The sequence below is a fragment of the Curcuma longa genome, chromosome 21, assembly GCF_044706935.1.
Source record: "Curcuma longa cultivar G26 ecotype Majalengka, Jawa Barat chromosome 21, ITB_CL_G26_1.1, whole genome shotgun sequence".
Taxonomy (NCBI): domain Eukaryota; kingdom Viridiplantae; phylum Streptophyta; class Magnoliopsida; order Zingiberales; family Zingiberaceae; genus Curcuma; species Curcuma longa.
In genome coordinates this window covers 2,250,171-2,273,062 of record NC_133881.1, presented here as the reverse complement: position 1 = coordinate 2,273,062, position 22,892 = coordinate 2,250,171, and the positions used below count along the sequence as shown (strand labels likewise).

At 37.0% G+C, this 22,892-nt stretch overlaps 2 protein-coding genes and 1 pseudogene across 2 annotated transcripts; 2 read left to right on the top strand and 1 right to left on the bottom strand.

Annotated features, from left to right (window-relative positions):
* The first annotated feature begins 491 nt into the window (after positions 1-491).
* On the top strand, positions 492-9,584 carry LOC141814765 (uncharacterized). The gene is made up of 10 exons (XM_074702712.1): positions 492-682; positions 2,424-2,831; positions 2,914-3,050; positions 3,379-3,423; positions 3,602-3,655; positions 5,234-5,338; positions 5,430-5,636; positions 5,713-5,798; positions 8,180-9,036; positions 9,177-9,584. Exons 2-10 carry the CDS (start codon positions 2,729-2,731, stop codon positions 9,239-9,241), a joined length of 1,659 nt encoding a protein of 552 aa, XP_074558813.1. The 5' UTR covers positions 492-682; positions 2,424-2,728; the 3' UTR covers positions 9,242-9,584.
* Positions 9,585-9,760: 176 nt separating this feature from the next.
* LOC141814766 (xyloglucan endotransglucosylase/hydrolase protein 31-like) lies at positions 9,761-10,928 on the bottom strand. Its single transcript, XM_074702713.1, has 4 exons — positions 10,712-10,928; positions 10,526-10,626; positions 10,218-10,435; positions 9,761-10,150 (listed from the first exon to the last, which is right to left on the bottom strand). Exons 1-4 carry the CDS (start codon positions 10,926-10,928, stop codon positions 9,793-9,795), a joined length of 894 nt encoding a protein of 297 aa, XP_074558814.1. The 3' UTR covers positions 9,761-9,792.
* A 6,411-nt stretch (positions 10,929-17,339) lies between these two features.
* LOC141814477 (amino acid transporter AVT1C-like) lies at positions 17,340-22,570 on the top strand (annotated as a pseudogene).
* Positions 22,571-22,892: the final 322 nt, after the last annotated feature.

Below are 22,892 nucleotides of genomic sequence, written 5' to 3'. Positions count from 1 at the left end.
CTGAATTTTCGGTATACCGCAGATACCATACCGATATTTACCGTCCATATCGAAAATTTCGGTACGGTATAATACCGTACCGAATTTTTCGGTATCGGTATCGGTATGAATTATTATTTTTCGATATTTCGGTATACTAACATTTTCGGTATAATACCGTACCGAAATTATCAGTATATCAAAATTTTCAGTATTTTCAGTGTAATATACCGAAAATTCGGTATATCAAAATTTTCGGTATACCGAAATTCCGGTATACCGAATTTTCGGTATGGTAACGGTATAGATTTTTTTATGTTGAAATTTTCGGTACGGTATACAGTATCGTATGCAAAATTCGATATACCTTACCGACCCAGCGCTAAGCGTATTTGTGTGGGCTCCGGATCCGATTAACGACTTGACCCGTTATCGGGCACTGGTTCGAATGTGATCCATCAGTACCACCACCTTAACATTCTTCCTTGGGCACGCACAGTCCCACTGCCTCTCTTCCAGGTCGGCGGAGAGAACCTTCCTTTCCGCTAAAAGTTCCTCCTCTTTTTTTTATTCCCCCGTTCGATATCCTTCCTTTTCTGATCTAGGGCTCCGCGTCTCACTCCGCCGGCGAAATCGCCTGGTTTCTTGGTTCCTGGCTCAGTTGATACGCCAATGCCGTTTCCTTGTCGTTGATCATCTCGTAGTAAGTCGTCTTTTTACTGTTTCGAGCAAAAAATTCTATAGATTTTTTTTTTGTTTTTTTTTTCATGTGGTCGAGTGGATGTTTATTTGATTAGTTCGATGGATTTCATTCAGATGGATCTACGACGTGGATCCAGATGCAGTTCGCCTTGATCAATCTAGGATTTCACCATATCTGTTGTAATCGTGGTTCTTCCTGCTCGATCATTAGGTCGGATAGATAGCCCTTTATGTGGGTTAAGATAGGATTTCTCTGATTTTTTATGGGATCGCGTACTACCTTCGATATCTTACTATCGCGTACTTGATTCTTCAACATCGCGTTTTATTTCTTCACCAAGTACTGAGTATTGGCAATTTAGGACATTGTCATGGGCTACGATTCGGAAGTAATGAAGCATCTCCAACGAGGAATGGAATGCTCTGCCTTCGTAATCTCTAACATACTAGATCCCAATCTCCCAAGTCCCATCATTCAGGTTTTATGTGAAATATTGAATGCTTCACATGGTATAAGGCTTTTGATATGCTGCTACTATTACTTGGATATATGTGCAGGCATTATACTGAACCTTCATTTTATCAAACAAGAATAAGTTGTTGCATTCTAAATGTTCAGGTCCGGTATGGGGTTATTTTCACTAACAGTGCTCTGTGTTTAATCATAATCTTAGTCAAACTGAAAGAAATTAATTTTATTTTTCTAACTAAGATTCAATTTTTATTACATTCTATCAATCTCTCCTGATGAAACTTTGGTGCAGCGGTAAAGTTGTTGCCGTGTGACTTGGAGGTCACATATTCGAGAGTCTCGGTAACAACATCTTGCAAAGCAAGATAAGGCTGCGTATAATATACTCTTTTCCAGGGCCCCGTATTAGTGAGAGCTTCGTGCACCGGACTGACCTTTTTTTCTATCAATCTCTCTTGATATACTAGCCTTATTTCCCACCTTGTTATTAAGCAGTCATCTCCAGATAATCGTCGAACATGTCCATAATTCTTATAATGTCTTCTCATTCAAGCTAATAGGTGTTTTCATGTGCATTGCATAACATTAGTATATCCATTAGTATGTTGACACTTGAATAGCATAACAGCAACATATGTTGCCAAGGCTCCAGATACATGTGCATTGCATGTATATGCAAGTGTCCTTCATATGCAATAATACTAAGACCTGACCATATATATAGTTATTTTTGTTTCTTTGCATGGTAAAGTCAATCTTGTTTGATTTAGGGCTCGGGGGTATTATTATAGATGTTAAACTTTTGTGCAGTCAATACTATGGATTCAACATTTTAAGCCTATTACCTAATCTTAATGAAGCCTATAAGGGGATGCTAATAGATACTTCCCCCTGATTCAACCTTTCTCAGCCAAGTTTAATAAGGTTTTCAAAAGTGACTGATTGTTTTGTTGGAAAATGGAAAAACACAGAAGAATAGCATGCATATTGAATTCAATTACTTGATGTGAACATTTCTACTAGTAGAGTTTTCTTGTCCTATTCAAATATGCTCATTTATCTGAAGTATCTTCATTGTGCAGTTGCAGTTCTTGTAGCTTCCCATGACAAAATTCTTTTACCTCAAGAACATGATGTCATTGATCTGTGATCATTACTTATATCACAATATTCTTATGTGTTACTCTTTTCGTCATATTTCTTTTGTCATTCTATTTTAAACAGTAATTTTACCAATCAATTAACACTTATTAAAATGTTGATGTTGCAGAAGTCACTTAACCTGAATGCGTTGAGTCAAATCAGGATGTACCAACGCTGGAGAAGGAATATTATTTATTTGTCTCTGAACAATGCAACAGACCAGGCAGAATCCTTTTCTTCAGTGTGCATAGCTGTAATATATTCCAAGTCAGCAGGAATACTATCCATTTGAAAGCTCTGAAATTGACAATAGTGCAGAACAAAATGACATCGGTCTTGCCCATTATATTGCTGTGAGTTTATTTTCATTCGTCATGACTAGGATTATGGACCATGTTCAGTCATTGGGGGAGTACTAAAGCCCATTAAACAATGATTCTGAGTGCATCTGAACAAATCCATGCTCTAAGAGTTCCTGAAGCCAATGTTACACTTTCTCAGGTTGATCTTAAAGTCAACCGTGAGACTGAAAAATGTACGTAACTACATATAGCATCAGAAATTTTTGGTTGTTCTTGCTGAATGACCATAGATTCAAACTCTGTTACTTTTGGCAGATATTCCAGGATGGTCCTTATTTTCACAATGTAAGGTTCAATCTCAGAAGTGTGAGAAATGTTCAAGAGACTTTTGCTCCACAATTAATTATAGACGGCATGTTCGTCTTCATCGTAGGTCTTTGAATATTGCTAAGGTTCTTTCTTTCATCTAATCCTTTAATGTAGTTTGATAATCTTTTTTTTCTCTTTCTTCTTGGAGTTTCTACAGTTTGATCTGAAATGTATAGTTAGTTTTGCTACTTTATTTGGGCCAATTTTCTAGTAAATTAATGCTATCTTTATAATTAGTTTTTTGTTCTCTTGTTAGATTTTACTGATGATTGTTGTTAACAGGAGAATATTCATACTTCAATCCATCATTTTGGCATTTTATCTTATTATGTGTTTGTTAAATTAGGTAGCATATTATTTTCACAACCTTTGTATTCTTAACTAATGTTTGTTCTTGCTGAATTTTTTTAGGATTTCTTGAAGAATAGGGTAATCTTGGGAGAATACTGGGATAGGGTAAGCTTGTGCAAATACATTTATTAATGCTTTGATTTGCCTTGATATCAACATGTATTCAGTATTCTAATACTTGAGTAAGCAAAAATAGAAGCTAAAATTCTTAATTGAACAGCTGGGCAAGTTTGTGCTTCACATTTTTTTTGAATATTCTTTAATATTTTTGTTGCATTTCTAGCTACCGATAGAGGAGGCAAAAGATATTCTTTCTTTGAAGGATGCTGTTGTTGAGGTAATTTCAAATGAACTAGTTGTGAATTCATTATTGTGTATCTATTTTCTTAGTTACTATACTGTAGAGCATTAATGCTTATTTTGCATCCAGCTGTTTGAGCATTCAAATATAGACATATGCTGGTATTTCTGGGGAATTGGTGGTGTATGAATTGTTCATTTTTTTCATGTGTCTTTGCCTCAGTAGTAATAGAAGGTGGGCGCTAACTACTAAATTTTTGATAATGTGGTTTGGTTGTTTGCTCTATTATAGGTTATGGTTGTCACTTGTATTCCTGACATACATCAAAGGGACCATTTTGTTTTTTTGTATTATGACATTGCTCTTGTCCTTAAGGAAAAAATGCAGGTTGTGATTTTTTTCATGGCAAACTGACAGAATACTCATAGGTTTTTTAGCGATAGGCTTAATCTTCAATTGTTTTCAAATCAACTCACTCCTTGATGAAGGGTAATTAGTTTATGGGTCTTCGTGTCCATGATCATGTAAGTTTAGAACATTCTCTGGAAGTTGGTTTTCAATTATTGTATTAACTATTATCATCTTTTGGGCTTAGATGCTTACCATTCTATTCTATTATATATTAGTGGAAAGTTGAGAAATTTGTAGATATGATCACATGAGCACACTGGAGAATGTTTACAAGTTATGAACGGCGCAGACAATTATGTTAAGGAGGAAACTATCTCATCCAAACAGTAAAGGAAGGAAAATTCAGTGGAGGGGTTCTCTGATTGGGTTAAGGAAGGGATGTTGGGCTTCAGCAAAGACTGATGAGTTTGATGGGGATCTTGACAGATTTGCAGGGCTTGAGAAAGAGTCAAGGGAAAGAGTATTTTTGGCGCAGCTAGGATTCGACTAGTGATTGGCTGTTTCTTGGGCTGAGGATTTCATTGGGGGAGGTTATTAGGGAAAGAGGGGGTTAGTGGGGCTCTCACCTGTGATAGTGGAGAATACTGACAATTGTCAAGAGAAGAAAGGTTAGGCAGGTTGATGATGGAGGGAGTAGCAGAGAGATGGGAGGCACTGGCAGTGTGACTGAAGATGGGTGGCAAGGGAAGATGATCTATCATTGTCACCCCTTTGCTAACCCCCTATCTACCTTGATAAACCCTACCTATACTCAGTTTTATTAATCCAGATTTGCCACTAGTTCAACAGATTACCTTGTTCAACTATGGTTTACCCAAATTGCACGGATTTTGACATTGTTTCAAGTCTGATTTCAATCCCAATTCAAATCCTAGCCAGCCAAATCTGATCCAACTCAATTGAAGTTCGATCAACCCCCAAAATGCACCAACTTTAACCAAAATCAGACTCCTATCATATTTATAGTGTCATCTCTCCAGAGATGCCCTTCCACTTAAGACTAACAGATTTCATCTACACCAAATTTATATCAGATCCATAAATACCTATTGGTTTGTGTTGAGTTGTAATTCTTATGTTGTTAACTGCCCTTTGGCAGATTTTGTTGAGCCAATTGGCACCTTGTTTAAAAGTGAAATGTCATGTACCTTGATCTTGTGTTTTATTTAAAGGGAGAGCTATTAGTTAATTTTTTACTTCCAGGGTGTTGCTGGTTCTTTTATTATAAAGGAATTGACAAATTTCATTCAGAACCTTGGTCTTCTATTACTTCCACATGTGTATGTGAAGGCTGGTGCAACTCTTTTGGTAAGAAAAAATGCAATTCATTTGTCTGTTGAAGTGTACAAACTATTATTGTATGTCCCACATTGGTAAATTTCACATTTGCATTGTGTAGGATATTGTAGAAGGGAGTTCTTATAGGTTTCCCTTGTCATCTCAAGATTTGTTTAGTCTTCTTGATGATGCAAGCGAGAGGACTTTTTTACATGCTGGCAATGCCTTATCCATGCAAAAGTATATCTTCAACGGAGATGCTGAAAAAATGTCTATCGAGGCAAAAAATTTGGTTGCATTTGCTAGTTTTATGCTTGAACAGAAATTGGTATGATGGTAATCCTAGTACTGAAAATTTGACCTTTTTAATGTTTCTTCTTAGTTTGCCTGTATTTGGTTGCTAGGTCAAGTCGTGGCACGCTGAGAAAGATGTTGAAGCATTAAGGTTACAGTGTCTGCTTATGGAAGAAGAGGAAATTGCTAAGAAAAGGTACCAATCAATTGAGTTCTCTAATTAACAGGAAATACAAGTTCATGAGTATACCTGAGTGATATAATTGTGTTCCTATAACCTCCTCTGCTTTTACCATAATTAAGGAGATGCCTTTGTGTGGAAGAGTGCAAGTGTATGTAACTTGTAAATGTTCTATAGCTGAGAATTGCATGTGACACCTAGTTTAGTTCTACATGGGTTGTTGTGAGCTAATTAAAGAGGTTCACGAGGCCCACAAGAGATTTGTGGGACAAAGAAGGGATCTAGATGCTTAGACGATTGAACTATTATTCATTTGAGCTTAGGTATTTTAGGACAATAGTTAAGTTTAACATAGTTAATGAGTTAGTTCTCTGGTGTCAATGTGTTAACATTACATCTGTATAAAGTTAATCAGTAAGAAACGATAAGGTTGCTTATTGTACCTCATTATTAGGTTTTTCTGAAATTAGTGATGGAATTTAGAACATCTTAGTTAGAGATGTAAGAGATGGAGTACTATAATTAACTATACTTGACATGTCGTGGAGCATCAACCTTCATGTTCTCGCTGCATCAGATTTGGGCCATGTAGTTTTTTCCTCTGGTAGTGTAGTTTAACTAGGCCAATTTGAGTTATAAAGCATGATGGAGCTATGACTTCACTAGCCTATTTGTCATATGGGGGGTGCTTGTCTGCCAGTAGAATGACTCATGAGGTAGTAGTGTTACTATTCTAGATGCCAGTATGGTCAGTGTTACGAAGGCCTAGTTATTCAAAGACAACATGGTTAGAGGTGACAATTTAGGTTAGCGATGGCTCATTTAATTCAAATTCGAACCCGACCCATTAAATAAACAGGTCAAAATCCAGAATTGCACATGACCCACATATAAAAGGGTTTTAGGGTCATGTCACATGACCATTTAATTAAATGGCTCATAAACATGACATATGACATGACCTACTTAAAAAACTTAAATAAAATTTATATACAAACCATATCCTAATTATTTTTAATTATACAAAAGTATAAAATGTAATCTGTATTATAGTTTATATATATTATATCATATCTATCCATAACATATGTTAGATTATAGGTTTATAACTTAATCTAGATTAACTAATATAAATGATTTAAAATCTAGCAGCTTGAGATGCAAGTCAGTGGTGATTCGACCTGCTTATTTGTGAGTCATAAACATGTCAACTCATTTATAACGTGAACGTTTAGCTCAAACCTAAATCTGTAAAGTTGCAGCTCAGGTTGTGCCATGAAAACATGTCGTGTTAACTTTTGTCAATCTAAGTGTGGTGGCCTAGATTTCACAGATAAAACCATAATCCATGTAGAAGCATCACTTCACCCTAACCTTATCACACACATAAACTACCATAATCAGCGAGGAGAAATCTTCACGTAAAAGAGAATTTGCAATAAGGCAACAATTTCACAATCTGGAATCTCAAAATGTGATTCTACAACTTGTTTCTCAGTTTAATGGCCAAAAAACCTTATTAATTATAATTGTATATATTTGAAAGATTGGTTTAGATGAGAATAAGACCATACTTTTCAACTTGGTATGAGATGGTAGACACTTTAAGGCTTTAATCCTTTATTCAAACTGTATACCAAGTGCTTAACAACTTAGCGTAGATTACTGATTGTTTTAGTTATATGAGATTTTAAGTTTTGTGTATAGTAAGTTAGAATTCATTAATAGAATGATGCTCAGGACTGGATCAAGTGACCTATATATATTCCAGTAGAACATATAATTATCTTACTGATGTAATGAGAAGAGGCAGAATGTACCAGGTATTTGGGGTTGGCTATGTGTATATTTGCTACCCAAATAAAAAGCCATTTTATTCATTATTTTATTATGATTAAAGCTAGCCCTAATTTTGGAATGAATGCTTAGTGAAAATTGGAAAATGCTAGTTAGTACTTAGATAATGTGGAAAGTTACAGTTTTTTTGTTTGTTAACAAATTTACTTGGTCAATTTGGTTTGATTATGATAACTAGAGATTATGTGGAGAATGTTTTTATTTTATCTTTGAATAAATTCTGCTTGGTCAACTTGCGATTATGATAAGTCCATTATTTTGGGTAATAAATATGCATATAACATAGCATTTCTGGTTATATAAGATGCTAAATCTATCTTCTATACATATAAAAGTTCTAATTTAATTTTGCCAATGTGGTCTCCAACCTGTATAACGACATTGCTGGGTGGTTGAGCGTTGTTGCTGCCGCTGTGAACAATGAATAGTTTGTCATCCAATGTGGGATAGGAACATGTGGTGGTCAAAACACAAAAAGTGCTAATTTAGTTCCCATGAGAATTCTTTCTTAGCCCTTGAATTTTATGTGGTTTCTGCAGGCAAGCTGAACTGGAGGAAAGGAAAAAGTTGAAAAAATTGAGGCAGAAAGAGAGAAAAATGACTGTAGCAACAGGTACCGCCAAAAACAATTGTGAGCCATATTCACACGATTCTGTCGAGTTAACATGTAGGTCTACAGAAACATCAAGCCCAATACCTACATCTGTCTCTTGCTTTGACACTTGCACAACAAAAGCTAGTCCAAAGTTACTGTGTGTACAGCCGACAAAATACTGCAAAGTAGAACCTCATTTAGATTGCAACATGTTTTTGCATTCTCCAAAAGAGGTTGATGTTGACTTTGTAGACCAGAAAATAGAGACTAAATCCTGTGAGTGCCGGCTAACTCCCATCAGTGGTCAAATTTTGTTGACACAAATTCCTCCAAGCAGTTGTTACCAGGATGAGGCCCCATTTGCAAAATCTCCCACAACTTCAACCAACGACCTTATTATTTGGACGCAGAAAACAAAGCCAGAGAAAGAAGATGACAATGAAATTAACAGCATGTGTGAAGTCTTGATTGGTTCTATCAGTGTTGACCTTAGAAATGGTTCACCGTTGGTGCTGAAACATTCTAAGCTAGCAGAGCATGTCTCAAGTCTCAATTCAGCCGACTTAATGGACATAAAACTGCCAAACCCATTTTGCCATGACATTGTAGATTCTGCTGTAGAACAAATAGGAGCAAAGTTTAATGAATTACATGCTTGCCCTTTTAATCATATTCCTGTTGAGGATGCTTGCGGCAACGGTTCTGGCAAATGCTTGGACTCTATCATGGACTTGGATAGTTCAGATTTGTCATTCCCCAGACTCTTCTCGAGCCATACTGCAAAGGCCTTTCTAGCAGAGAGTAAGTGCCCCTTATCTTCTGTGCTCTATTTTGGAGGTCTCACAAGTCAAAGAAGCAGTTTTTCCATCCTTTGGACTATTTTTATAATAATTACCTTTTTAAAGTTCTGCAATATGTTAACTAGTGTTAAAAAAATGCAGGATGGAAGGAATCAATGATGATTGATCATGTGACGCTTGCTTTACCCTCTGACGCTGAATTATGAGTCTCTCCCACTATTTTTTGGTTGATGTAGAAGATCAGCAAGAACTGCAAAAATAGACATCTGGGCCAGGTTTATGATATCTCAGCTATAGACATTTTTGTTACCCAAAGCATTGCTAAGATAGATGTTGAACTTGTTGGATTAGTTGGGTCCCTAAAAAGGTCCAATGTTTTAGATGCATAGATTCTTCGTTATGATATCTTGCAGTTTAAAGCATCCTGAAGTTTTAGAAGGCTTTCCCATTTTAGCAGATGTCTTCTGAGTTCAAACATCTGCTTTCTTTTTGCAACATTTTTGTCGACATTTCGTTCAGTTTGTATGTATCGGTCTTGATTTTCTTTAACTGTTTCGTTGTATTGCTCCATAGATAGATCATAAACAACTGACTGCAGCTTGAAGGCTCAAGAATCTACATTTTATTTTGTTTGTTATCTTGCAACTTCTCTTTGAAGCCATTGCAACTAAACATTATCGCTTCTAGAAAATTTTATATTTTTCTTTTTTAAAAAACATTTTATTATTTATGGAGTGAATTATACATCTACTGTACTTCAACACTCAGGAGTGAGAGTATGATCTCTACTGTAATCCTCACAGTAATAATAAACCAGGTGATTCCTTTGCACCCATTGCATCGCCTCGTATTGCTGTCGGCTTAGACCCGAGCCCATCGGCGAAGAGGCAATCGGTCGGCACGACGGCGATGCGTAGGCCGAGCACCCTCCTATTTTGAAGTGAGTGTACCTGGAAACGAAAGGTTGGAACCTGTAGTCGGCCTTGTACTTCCCATTTTCCGTTGCCCACGACGATGCATCCCAAATTGAGCCATACACCCACATCGGCCGGTCGGGAAACATTGCCTCCATTTTCCTCTGATACCTCCGAATTGGCACATCGTCGACAAAAAATCTGCAAGAATTAGGAGGCTCAATGATGAAACTAAACTCACAGTCCACAACACACAATCTACACTCACACTATTTCATCAGGGTTCCAAAGAATGGCATAGTGGTGGAAGTCGGCGGTCGGGTCGAACCAGAGGTGGAACCTCATTTCCCTCCCGATGATCCTGCCGTCTCCACTGCCCCTCACATAGACGTTAGTCTGCAGAGTGTAGGGCTTTCCAAGGGTCGTGCCAAGGAACTCAATGTCCACCTCGTCATGGTGTCCAGGGTGAGCTTGGTCATTCGATAGCTACAAACAATATCATTCATCCCCGAGTTCTTAATATCGAATCACCCTCAAATTATGACTAATTCGAGCAATTCAATCGACTTCGCTTACGTAGAAAGCAGTGTTGACACCCGCGGTGTAACCACTTTGAAGCTTGATAGAGGCGCCAAAGTAGCCATTCCGGTATGGCCGGTTCGACTTGAATCCACTCCCTAATAGTGCATATAAATAAACAGTGTGAGTAATCATCTAACATGGTTGATGGCACACACGAAGAGAGTAAAATCATGGTGTTACCTGAGTTGCTATCGAGCCAAAGTGTGACGCTGGATTGATCGCGGGAAACCGATTGGTGCTCCGCGCCCCAAAGGGTACTGTAGGCTTGGTAGAATCTCCACGATCGCACCTTGGAGCTCAAGTAGTAGCCCGGGGATGGCGGTTGAGCATTAACACAATAGAAGAAGAAGAAGAAGAAGGAAAACAAGAGGATGTTGAATCCAATTGGAGAAGCCATGCAACTCAATTAGACTCAAAGAAACAGAGAAGCACTGACTTGCTTAGTGAAGGGAGAGCATGAGATTTCTTGGGGTATAAATAAGAACTACGAGTCTTAATTTATATTACAAGAAAATGTGTCCCTTCATCTGTTCAAAGTTAGGTTATTAGTCACTTCGATAGTCTCCTACAATCACGTAGCGTTTGTTGCATTGATTTCGAGAATTAGACTTGCCGTCGAAAATTGAAATGGATAAAGTCAGCTAGATCGTATATTCGTCGTTGACTATTTTTCCTCTTTGTCAAACATGTTCCTTCGGCGTGAATGGCGGCTTCATCTAATCATGAGCACATGGAAGGTGCCTGAGGGTCTCAAAGAGTGATAAGAAGTCAAAGATGATTGTTCCCGTTAAGATCAACCTATGGACGTGTCACCCGCTTCTCAACACCAAGATGGAGCAAGGTCGAGCGACAGGAGAACCGCGAAGCTGGATGAGCCTGCAAACACCTCAATCATGAGAAGGAAGGTCAAGGGTGTCCTGGCGCGACTACTCCGATGCTTAAGTCAGAGAACGAAGAAGAAGGAGGAGAAGAACAACAAGAGTCAGTGACTAATGAGTGCGTACCTCCTTGTGGAGAAGAATGAACTTTATATATATGAAATGAGTGTTATGTCATATCTTAATTAAGGAAGACATCTCATCATTGGTAATGATCTTGTTAGAAGGAATGGAATAGTCAGAAGAGAAATCCCATTGTTGATATGCAATTGAAGGGTCATTTCGCACGTATATGTCAGAGTAGAGACCATGATTAGTGTCAGAGGCATATTAGGAGAAATGATGACTTCTCTGTATGATGGGAAGAGTGATATTCAATAGAACAAGGCACCCAGGATGGAAGGTTGGTTGAATTGAGATCGGGCCGAGTCCGCATAAGGATGGTGCAACTAAGCTGATTGAGAGAAGTCTAGTCTTCACGAGGATTCGGCTCGGCTCGGATCTAGGAGTCTGTCTCCACGAGGATTCGGCTTGGTTCGGATCTAGGAGTCTGCCTCCACGAGGATTCGACTCGGCTCCTCCAAGTTAAACCGAGTTCAAGAATACGAGGATTCAAAGGTTGAAGTTGCGACCTACAGACTGACTCAGATTGCCTGTTGAGTCGGCTGCTCAGGGCCGACACGAGGGTCGGATTCGAACAGGATGCCAAATCCTCCCAATCGGTCTATTCCTCACGGCCGTAACAATGATAATGAAATGTCGTGAAGTGTTAATTGTTTTTGTCAGACCAAAAATTTTGGTAAACGGTAAGTACGACCTTTTGATCTTTAACTAATTTGTTATGATTCCATGAATTTTCATGGTTTGGCACGTGCTTCAAGTCTTCAACCCTTGCCTCACGTGCTAGGCAATGCGGTTTTAGCCTTTGCGAGAAGCACCGATTTCTCCTCCTCTCCCTCGATCGGACTCGTGCTGACTCGACCTCCACCCGGCCGAGGCCGAGCCGACTCGATAGCTAACCCTAATTCCTTTCCTAGCGTGGGGAAGCCAGCTAAGACCAGGCCGCCGTCGACGACCTCAAAGCCTGCGCCGCCATTGCGCCCCTGGTCGCCCTCTTCTCCTTCTTCTCCTCTCTCTCTCTCTCTCTCTCTCTCTCTCCGCCGTCTGCACCATTGCCGCGGCCTACACAGACACGGATCTGACGCCTTACAAGTTAGAAGTTGTTTGGCTGAATTAGAAGTTGAACTTGAATACATCCATAATAAATGTTTGAAATACATGAACCAAGTGAAACATGAATCTTGTAATTCATGTATCTAGATAGAATAAATTCATGTATCTAATTAATGATATGTGGTTTAGAAATGTCTATTGAGTAGTATAAATACTCATGTAATGTAAAGTTGATATCAAGTCATTTTTTTGTAAGACAAGTCTTTTGCAATACAAGTCATTACACTATTGTTCCTCTTCTCTTCCTAGTAAGTTTTTGAGAGCCCACTATCTTCCAACAAAGTGGTATCAAAGCCAATGACATCAAAATCCTTTTCTTTCCAATACCCCCAACTTACCAAACTCAATTATGAGAATTGGTCGCTTAGAATGAAGGCTATACTCGGATCCCAAGGAGTATGAGATATTGTTGAGCATGGTTTTGAAGAGCCCTTAGATGTGGCAACTCTACCTCAAAACCAAAAGGATGCTTTAGAGAAAGAAAGAAAGATCAACATGCTCTCACTATCATCCATCAAGGTTTGGATGATGACATGTTCGAGAAGATAGCCAATGAGACAACATCAAAGAAAGCGTGGGAGATGCTTCGCAACTCTATTATGGGAGTGGACAAGGTGAAGAAGGTGCGACTTCAAACTCTAAGGGCTGAGTTTGAATCACTCTTTATGAAGGAGAGTGAACATATCTCCGACTATTTTACAAGAGTCTTTGCTATTGTCAATCAAATGAAGAGACTTGGAGAAATCGTGTCTGACGTTCGGGTGATTGAAAAGGTACTACGTTCTCTTAGCACAAAGTTTAATCATGTTGTTGTTGCAATTGAAGAATCCAAAGATTTAGAGACTATGACCGTTGATGAATTAAACGGATCATTACGGGCTCATGAAGAAAGGATGAACCGTGGAAAGCAAGAACAATCAGAACATGTGTTACAAGCAAAGACTAACTTGAAGATCAAAGAAGGGGTTTCTAATAGAGGTCGAGGCCAAGGACGAGGTAGAGGCCAAGGACGAGGCAGAGGCCGAGGTTCAGTATATGGCCGTGGTCAAGGGAGAGATGAACAACCTTCTCAGTTTGATAAAAGAAATCAAACATTTGCAAGAGGTCCTATAGAAGAGCAAGAGGAAGAGGTAATTATGTGAGGTATGATGATAGAAAAAATAAATCTCAGATTGAATGTTATTCTTGTCATAAATTTGGACATTATGCTTGGGAGTGTCATTCAAACATGAAAGATGAAGAGGCAAATCTAATAGAGAACAAAGAAGATGATGTTGAGCAATCCTTGTTTCTTACACTCAAGGAGGACTCTACTGGGAAAACAAATACATGATATCTTGATAATGGAGCCAGCAACCATATGACGGGTGATAAAAGTAAATTTGTGGAGCTTGATACAAACAAAAAAGGTTTTGTAAGCTTTGGAGATAATACAAAAGTCAAAATTGAAGGCAAAGGTACAATTCTCCTTGAAACAACAAATGGTGGCCATAAAATTCTTTGTGATGTTTATTATGTTCCAAAATTGACTAGCAATATCTTAAGTATTGGTCAACTTTTGGAAAGAAATTACAAGATTCATATGGAAGATTGTATGCTTTGGTTACGAGATCAAGATTCTAACCTTATTGCTAAAGTGTCTATGACTAAGAACAGGATGTTCTTATTGGACTTGAAGAATTGTGGACCTATATGCTTGAAGACTTGTATACAAAATCCATCATGGATTTGGCATATGAGATTTGGTCATTTGAATTTTGGAGGACTCAAAGCTTTGGGAGATCATAAGATGGTGAAAGGGATTCCAAAGATTGATCACCCCGATCAATTATGTGAAGCATGCTTACTTGGCAAGCATCCAAGAAAGAGTTTTCCAAAGCAATCCATTTCCAGAGCAATCAAACCACTTCAACTTGTTCATGCTGATGTTTGTGGTCCTATCAAGCCTGAATCTCTTGGTAAAAGTTATTACTTTGTTCTCTTTATTGATGATTTCAGTAGGAAGACATGAGTTTATTTTTTGAAGCAAAAATCTGAGGCATTTGATGCATTCAAAAGATTTAAAGCTCTGGTTGAAAAAGAAAGTAGATATCAAATTCAAGCATTAAGAACTGATAGAGGTGGTGAATTTATATCTAATGAATTTAACAGTTTTTGTGAGTTGCATGGAATTCGTCGTCTTTTGACAGTTCCTAGATCACCCCAGCAAAATGGAGTTGCTGAAAGGAAGAACAGAACAATACTTAATATGGCGAGGAGTATGCTAAAGTCTAAAGACATGCCTAAGGAGTTTTGGGCTGAAGCTGTGGCTTGTGTTGTGTATCTTTCAAATCGATCTCCAACTAAGAGCTTGAAGAATGTGACACCTCAAGAAGCATGGAGTGGGTGGAAGCCAACTGTATCACATTTATGAGTATTTGGATCCATTGCATTTGCACATATCCATGAACAAGAAAGATCCAAGTTAGATGATCGAAGTCAGAAACTCATTTTCATCGGATATGATGAAAATTCCAAGGGATACAGATTGTACAATCCACACAGAGAAAAATTTATGATTAGCAGAGATGTAGAATTTGATGAAGATGCATCATGGGATTGGAGTGCCAAGGAAGAAGGGTCTTATGATTTCTTTCCTTACTTTGATGTGGAACAAGAAGTCCAAGAGGAATCTACTCCACCAACAACTCCACATACACCTGAGTTATCAATTACACCAGGATCATCTTCAGGAGAAAAGACTCCAAAATATCGAAGCCTTGATGATATTTACAATGAGACTCATGCTATTGATGAAATGAATTTATTTTGTTTACTTGCAGATGTTGAACCTTTGAGCTTTGAAGAAGCAAAAGAAGATGAGAAATGGAGAGAAGCCATGAATGAAGAAATTGAAGTCATTGTGAAGAATGATACTTGGGAGTTAGTATTTCTTCCGAAAGACCATAAGACTATTGGAGTCAAATGGGTATACAAGACAAAGAGGAATGCCAATGGAGAAGTAGAAAGGTATAAAGCAAGACTTGTTGCTAAAGGCTATAAGCAAAAATAAGGTATTGATTATGATGAGGTATTTGCTCCGGTAGCTCGATTGGAGACAATTCGTTTATTGATATCTCTTGCTGTTCAAAAGCATTGGAAGATTTATCAGTTAGATGTTAAATCTGCTTTTCTTAATGGTTATCTTAATGAGGATGTTTACATTGAACAACCTATTGGATATGTGGTTAAAGGGCATGAAGACAAGGTCTTGAAACTAAAGAAGGCACTTTATGGGCTTAAACAGACACCAAGAGTTTGGAACCATCGACTTGATAATTATTTACAAGAAAATGGTTTCTTGAGATGCACCCATGAGTATGCACTCTATATGAAAGAAGAAGGTCAGGATTTCTTACTTGTTTGCATTTATGTGGATGACCTTATTTTTACAGGAAACAATCAGAAAATGATTGAAGAATTCAAAATAACGATGAGTCATGAATTTGAGATGTCTGACATGGGACTCATGACATATTTCTTGGGAATTCAAATTAAGCAAATGAAGGATGGAACTTTTATTTCTCAAGAAAGATATGCGAAGGAGGTTCTTAAGAAATTCAACATGTTTAATTGCAAATCAGTTAATACCCCTATGCAATTTGGTGCACAATTATCCAAAGCGAAGCAAGGAGAAGAAAAGATTAGTCCAACTTCTTTTAGAAGTCTTATTGGGAGCTTAAGATACTTGACATGTACAAGACCTGATATCTTATTTGCAGTTGGAGTTGTGAGTCGATTTATGGAGAATCCAACTCAATCTCACATGTTAGCAGCAAAGAGGATACTTCGTTATATTAAAGGTACTCTTGATTATGATATTTTTTATTCATCTTCTAACAACTACAAGTTGATGGGTTATTGTGATAGTGATTTTGCTGGAGATATTGATGATAGAAAAAGCACAACTGGTTTTATATTCTTTATGGGAAATAATGTAATTTCATGGAGTTCAAAAAAAACAAGCTATTGTGACATTGTCCAGTTGTGAAGCTGAGTATGTTGCAGCTACTTCTTGTACTTGTCATGCTATATGGTTGAGAAGATTATTAAAGGAACTTCATGTCGAATAAGAAGATGCTACGAAGATCATGATTGATAATAAGTCAGCTCAAAGTTTGGCAAAAAATCCAGTATTTCATGAACGCAGCAACATATTGACACAAGATATCATTTTATTCGAGAATACATTGCAAAGAAAGAAGTTGAACTTTAGTATGTGATGACTATGAATCAAGTTGCTGATATTCTTACAAAGCCACTCAAATTTGATGATTTTCAAAGATTGAGGTTCATGCTTGGAGTAAGGAAGATTCAAGTTTAAGGGGGAGTGTTAGAAGTTGAATTAAACTTGAATACATTCATAATAAATGTTTGAAATACATGAACCAAGTGAAATATAAATCTTGTAATTCATGTATCTAATAGAATAAATGATATATCTAATTAATGATATGTAATCTAGAAATGTTTATTGAGTAGTATAAATACTCATGTAATGTAAAGTTGATAATCAAGTCATTTTTTTCCAACACCGGAAGCACTGCTTTGTGTTAGGTTGAAGGGGGCGAGATGAAGAACTTAGTGTGGGATTGAAATCTATTCATTGAGAGCGAGGATGAGGAAGACGATGGCGTTGACCAGGGCGAAGTGGGAATATGCTGCCCGTGACTGCCAGAGACAACTCCGACGGCTCCGATTTGTCTTCCGAGGACGGGGATAGCGCGCCCCTTAGCAAGCCTATCTCTTACTCCACCAATTGGCCCCAAAGTTACAGGTAAACACCTTTTCGTTTCCACGTATTAGGTATTGCGTTGGTTGCCTTACGATCGAGATTTGACGGCCGGGAGGATTCGACTCCTGACCATGAGATCTGGATCCAGTTGGGGCTTGGAGTTTTAATAGCCTGGAATATTATCCTTTTTGTTGATTGATGTAATTTGACAAATCAGGAACTCGTACTATTTGGTAATCATTTCCATCTGTTATAGGTTGAACTTGTTCGACCAACAGTTAGCTCACTCGAGTACGATTATTAATCTTCAAAGACATCAACATCAAGAATCGAGCGGGAAAAAAACTTGCCCCCGGGGCATAGTTGAGTTGATTACGACGGGACATACTTGCTGAAGTGGGCAAGGGTGAAATATCGGCGAAGTTGAGACAATGCCCTTCCCGTAGTGGTTAACTGCAGCTTTCTTGATTTACCTTCACACAGATGATAGTGGGGCCAACTGTGTGAGGTCTATGAGGCCGCTGGAGTGGCGGATTCCACCTTTTACTGAAGAGGGGAAAAAAACTTGCAACTTACTGATTCTGATATCACAATTCAAGCTAGATACTGGAAGAAAACAAGAAAAAAATGCAGTAGTCTTGTTTTGTTTCACTTTGTTGACATAACTCTGCAATAATTGAAGCAACTGCCTAGCAACAACATACGGAGAGATCTCGGAATATTGGGTGTCTAATCCGAATATTTTTCTAAGGAAAAAGGATTGAACGGCAAGTAGCGGCAGTCCGATCTGACATGTTCTGCTTATTTTATTCCCAGTGTAGTGTGGAAAAGATCCAGGCGATTGGGTAAACTAATTGTTGTTGACAGGCTGATCCGTGGTGGGGCTCGTGCTCTACGTGTCAACCACTATGATACCAAAGGGGATTCTTGGAAGGCTAGAACTGGAACATGGTGGATAAGGAGTAAATTACCTGTCGGAGTGAGTCATGAATGAGGCACACGTGTCACGTGCGTAATGGAACAAACGAATAGTGTGGCATAGCTGACAGTGTTCAGTCAGCGCTCTGTCTCTACCTCATCTGAACAAGGGAAAAGAGTGTCATATGGATGATAAATTAATTAAAGGATTAAGTTGCTTAAACAAGAGATTACTATTTTGTATCACTTGAAAATAGACTGCATGGTAAATGGATATATTGAAATTCCTTGCAAGAATACTTTGTGACGATCTTACCACTAGGTTGATCAGAAAAAAGAAACCTCAAAATTTGAAAAAAACTTGCTTTGATCACCCCATTTCTTTAAAAAGAAAATAACGGCTTTGATCAAATTGTGGTTCGTTCAGTTTTGGCTACCCATATTCTCAATTTGGTTTAAGTTTCAAATTTATTGATTTTCTTGGTTTGTTTATCTACACATTTAAAATTTAAATCAGTTTTAGGCAATTGAGTATTTATTTTTTTTAAATCAGTCTGTCATTGTTGGTTTATACATGTTTATAATAAATCATATATTTTGGTTATTTTCAATTAATTTGGGTCAAGATTTTTTTTTTGTCAAAGCCAAAATTTAAGAAAACAAATTTGAAACTGGAATTACTTAAATAGACAGAATACTGCAAGTCTGTCTATCTTTATTTTGATTGTACTAATTAAAATGTTCTTGGTATGATGTTGTAAGGGTTTTATTTTTCTTTCAATTTTTGAGCACACTATAAAGATAGGAGAATGAAAATTTCATATGCTTTGTTCGCTAACATATGCTTTGAAGATTCAGTAACATAAAATACTGCTAACTGTTCATGAGGAACATTAATTCTGCTTTTGACTCTTGGCTAGTATGTGATGCGTTGTATGCCTACGTTTGGATATGATTGTTCTGATGAATATGGATTTAGATTAGTTAGTTACTTAAGATATTCATTTGAACATGATTATTTGTTGTCTTATGTGCCATTTAAATATGACATTATATTAATTTGTGGCCCTTCTACAAAATTTTCAACGTTTTACTTTATTTTTTATGTGCAGAAAAAAAATTATATGCTTGACCAAATACTAAGGTGTTTAATCTGTTATTTTTCATTTTGCAAAAAGGACTCTCAATCAAAGTAGGAAATTTAAACCAGTTTAAGGGTACTAATGTAGTTTTATGTGAAGAAAAAAGGTTTGTAGGCTTCTCGACAGTAAATTGATCAAAATAAAGGAGCTTACATAGTTAAAGAAAACTATCATTACACTTTAAATGATTGAATTGATTGAAATTGTATCAATATTTGAATGCCACAAACAATGGTCTATGTATATGTATTAATGTATGTGTTTATCATAATTTAATTGGACTGTCTACTAATGTTGTCTATGGAGCAATATGATTTTAATATTATCAGGCAATCGATGGACATGTATAGTAGCATAGCATCACCAAACATAGGATTCTTGGGGACTCCAACTCTTACCCACCACTGTTGCCGATCAGCAACAGCAGCAACAACAACATGTTGAAGTAGAAACAAGGCAGAGCTCACACTCATTACTATTGCCCTCAAGGAAGCCATCCTTGGCAAAGATACAAGAGAAGGTCTCTCATGAATTTCCCATCTCCAAAAATTGTTTCTATGGATAGTCAGTGCTCAATGGTACGCATGTATCAACCTAATCTCCTCCCATTTAATTTGGATATATTTTTATGTGTAGGTAATATCAACCAAAAAAATATCTGTGGTTATTACCAAGCCCCACACTTGTCTCTTGCTCGTATAATAAGAGTATATTTTCAAATTTCAACTTAATGTAGTAAATTTTTAGATTTATTTGATCATCACATGTATTTTTTCTAAATTTGTTTGAGAATGTGGTACATAAAACTTTATTGGCTAGGTATAGTTGAGACATCTTAGTTTATTCCCTAATAGAATAAACAAAATCTGTAGACTTAGAAGAGTACAGCAATATTAATTTAGACTCAAGTATTTTGGACGAGTCATTTTCCCTCACAAGGTAGTAGAGTATTTTTTTCTCATCTAAAACCATTATTTCATATCGATGCCAAAGCAAGTTAATCCTATTAGGTTCCAGAATACTCCGTCAATGAGAAAGTTACAGCCTTAGACGTCTTTATAATTGTGAATTGCTTTGGTCATGGTGCTAGCAGTTTAGAGTTGTTCGGGACCAAATTGGTATAAATTTGATAGCTTAAAGGGCCAAAATTGAGGCAATTAAAAGTTTGTGGCTAATTTGATACAAACTTACTGTACATGAAAGATTCGTATGCTAGATGTTCAATAGTTCTCAAATTTTTCATACCTTTTACTCTGTGTATGAATGACCCATTTTTTAAAATTATTTAATAAAATACTAAAATTATGCACTATTTATTTTTGGAATTAATGTACTATGCGGGGTTGGGATACTTTCAACTCCTTATGCTGTCAAAGAAGTGGGATGGTTCGGCCTATCCATACTTTTAACATTTTCTGTACTGGCCTGGTATACTGGCATTCTGCTGCGCTACTGCTTGGACAGTGAGGAAGGACTTGAGACATATCCTGATATTGGACAGGCAGCCTTTGGCATGACAGGCCACTTTGCCATCTCTGTATGTATGAGGCATATTTTTTTTTTTTTGTCTTTTTTCTTGTTAATAAGAGATCTGATGAGCTAACCTTGATTTTTTTTCATGTATTGCTGATAATTCTATACCTGGAGTTGTACGTTAGTAATTAAAAAATTGAATTCATATTGTTATGCTCGTATCAACTTTCTTATGCTATATTTCTACCAGCGATCATGCCTCAAAGCTTAAGGTTATACAGGAACACTTTCTCATCTGAATTTAACAACCTCATTTCGCCTTACTGTTTGGGGTTTTCCCAATGCATTAGGAATTAATCTAAGTTGGGTTTTGTTTGTAGTTTCATTTTTAACTAAAGTTTAAATTTTTTGAATTTAGTGATCTATTATATATTTTGCAGCGTGCTGTGTTGAGTATATTATACTAGAGAGGGATAACTTGTCATCATTGTTTCCAAATGCACAATTGGATTTAGGCGGACTACATATGGACTCTCATCTTTTCTTTGCCATTTTAACCACTCTTTTCTTGTTCTTCCCACAACTTGGCTTCGAGATTTAAGTATTCTTAGTTATCTATCAGGTGATTCTATGATTCATTACTTCTGTTTACAATTGTTAATTGTGACTATGTTACTGATGATGTTGCCTTTTAGGCTGTTTGTAGCAGCTCCAGATTTTGGATTTTTTTTGTAATTAGAAACACAGTAATATGCGACACTCATAGATATGTTATAATATGACCTTCCTCAGGGATAATAACAGGAAGAAGCAGCAGGACATATCTTGATCTTAAACTATTTTAGTTTAAGATTCTACGTGATGTTAAATAAGTCCAACTTTCTTTTAAAACATTCAAAGATGCATGTTAATACGTGTAATCTCAGTTTGAGATAGTATGGAAATGGCCAAGCAACAAAATGAGAATTATTTTTAAATAAACATGATTACACCTTTGCTTACAATTAATTCTGTCATTGTTTTCACAATTGCAGGAGTCATTGCGTCAGTGTTAGCAGTTCTATGCTTATTTTGGGTGGGTGCCTTTGATAAAGTTGGTTTTGAAAATACTGGAACTCCACTAAATCTGCAAGGTATTCCAATTGCAATTGGTATATATGGCTATTGCTATTCTGGTCATGCTGTTTTCCCAAACATATATTCCTCACTGAAGAAACCTAGTCAATTCCCAATGATTCTCTTTACATGGTGAGTAATTAAACATTCTTAATTGTTTGGTAATATTTTTTAGTCTTTTATAAACTAATAGAATTATGCTTGGCTAATCATGTATATACAGTTTTGCAATTTGCACTATGATGTTTGTGGGGGGCTGCTGTCGTGGTTATGCTATGTTTGGGGAGTCAACTACATCACAGTTCTCCCTAAACATGCCACAGAATCTTGTGGCTTCCAAAATTGCTGTGTGGACAATGGTAATACTAACATTTTACAATTTTTTTAGTATTACCTATGAGTGTATATAAAATTTAACTTGTTTAAGTAAATAATATACGCGGCATGAATTTTTTTTTTCCTCTGCAAAAATATGCAATCGATGTGGTAGCTATTAAAAATTGAATTACATTGTCTGTTTTGGCTTTTGAAATGGATCAATGCCTAGATTGCAATGTTTCATTGCATATGTGACATGAGATGCCAAAACCATAAGATCAATTCAAAGCGTAGGAAGAAAACCACTTTTACTCTAGTTAAAGGGTAAATATAACTTGGGAAGACAATACTGAGAATTTTCTTATTTGCAATTGAGTTGAATTTTATTGCTGTCTTCATATAGTTCATTTTATGCAGATGGTCAATGACAACCTGAAAATAAATAGTGCTATAGTAGGACATTGAGTTTTCTTAGGTCCACCATAGTTTATCTCACGTGGCAAATTATT

Coding starts and splice junctions, on each gene's coding strand:
- LOC141814765 (XM_074702712.1), top strand. CDS start 2,729: ATGATTCTGAGTGCATCTGAACAAATCCATGCTCTAAGAGTTCCTGAA. Junction 3,051..3,378: donor GGTCTTTGAATATTGCTAAG/GTTCTTTCTTTC, acceptor GAATTTTTTTAG/GATTTCTTGAAGAATAGGGT. Junction 3,424..3,601: donor TGGGAGAATACTGGGATAGG/GTAAGCTTGTGC, acceptor TTGCATTTCTAG/CTACCGATAGAGGAGGCAAA.
- LOC141814766 (XM_074702713.1), bottom strand. CDS start 10,928: ATGGCTTCTCCAATTGGATTCAACATCCTCTTGTTTTCCTTCTTCTTC. Junction 10,627..10,711: donor TTGGCTCGATAGCAACTCAG/GTAACACCATGA, acceptor ATGCACTATTAG/GGAGTGGATTCAAGTCGAAC. Junction 10,151..10,217: donor TGGAACCCTGATGAAATAGT/GTGAGTGTAGAT, acceptor TAATTCTTGCAG/ATTTTTTGTCGACGATGTGC.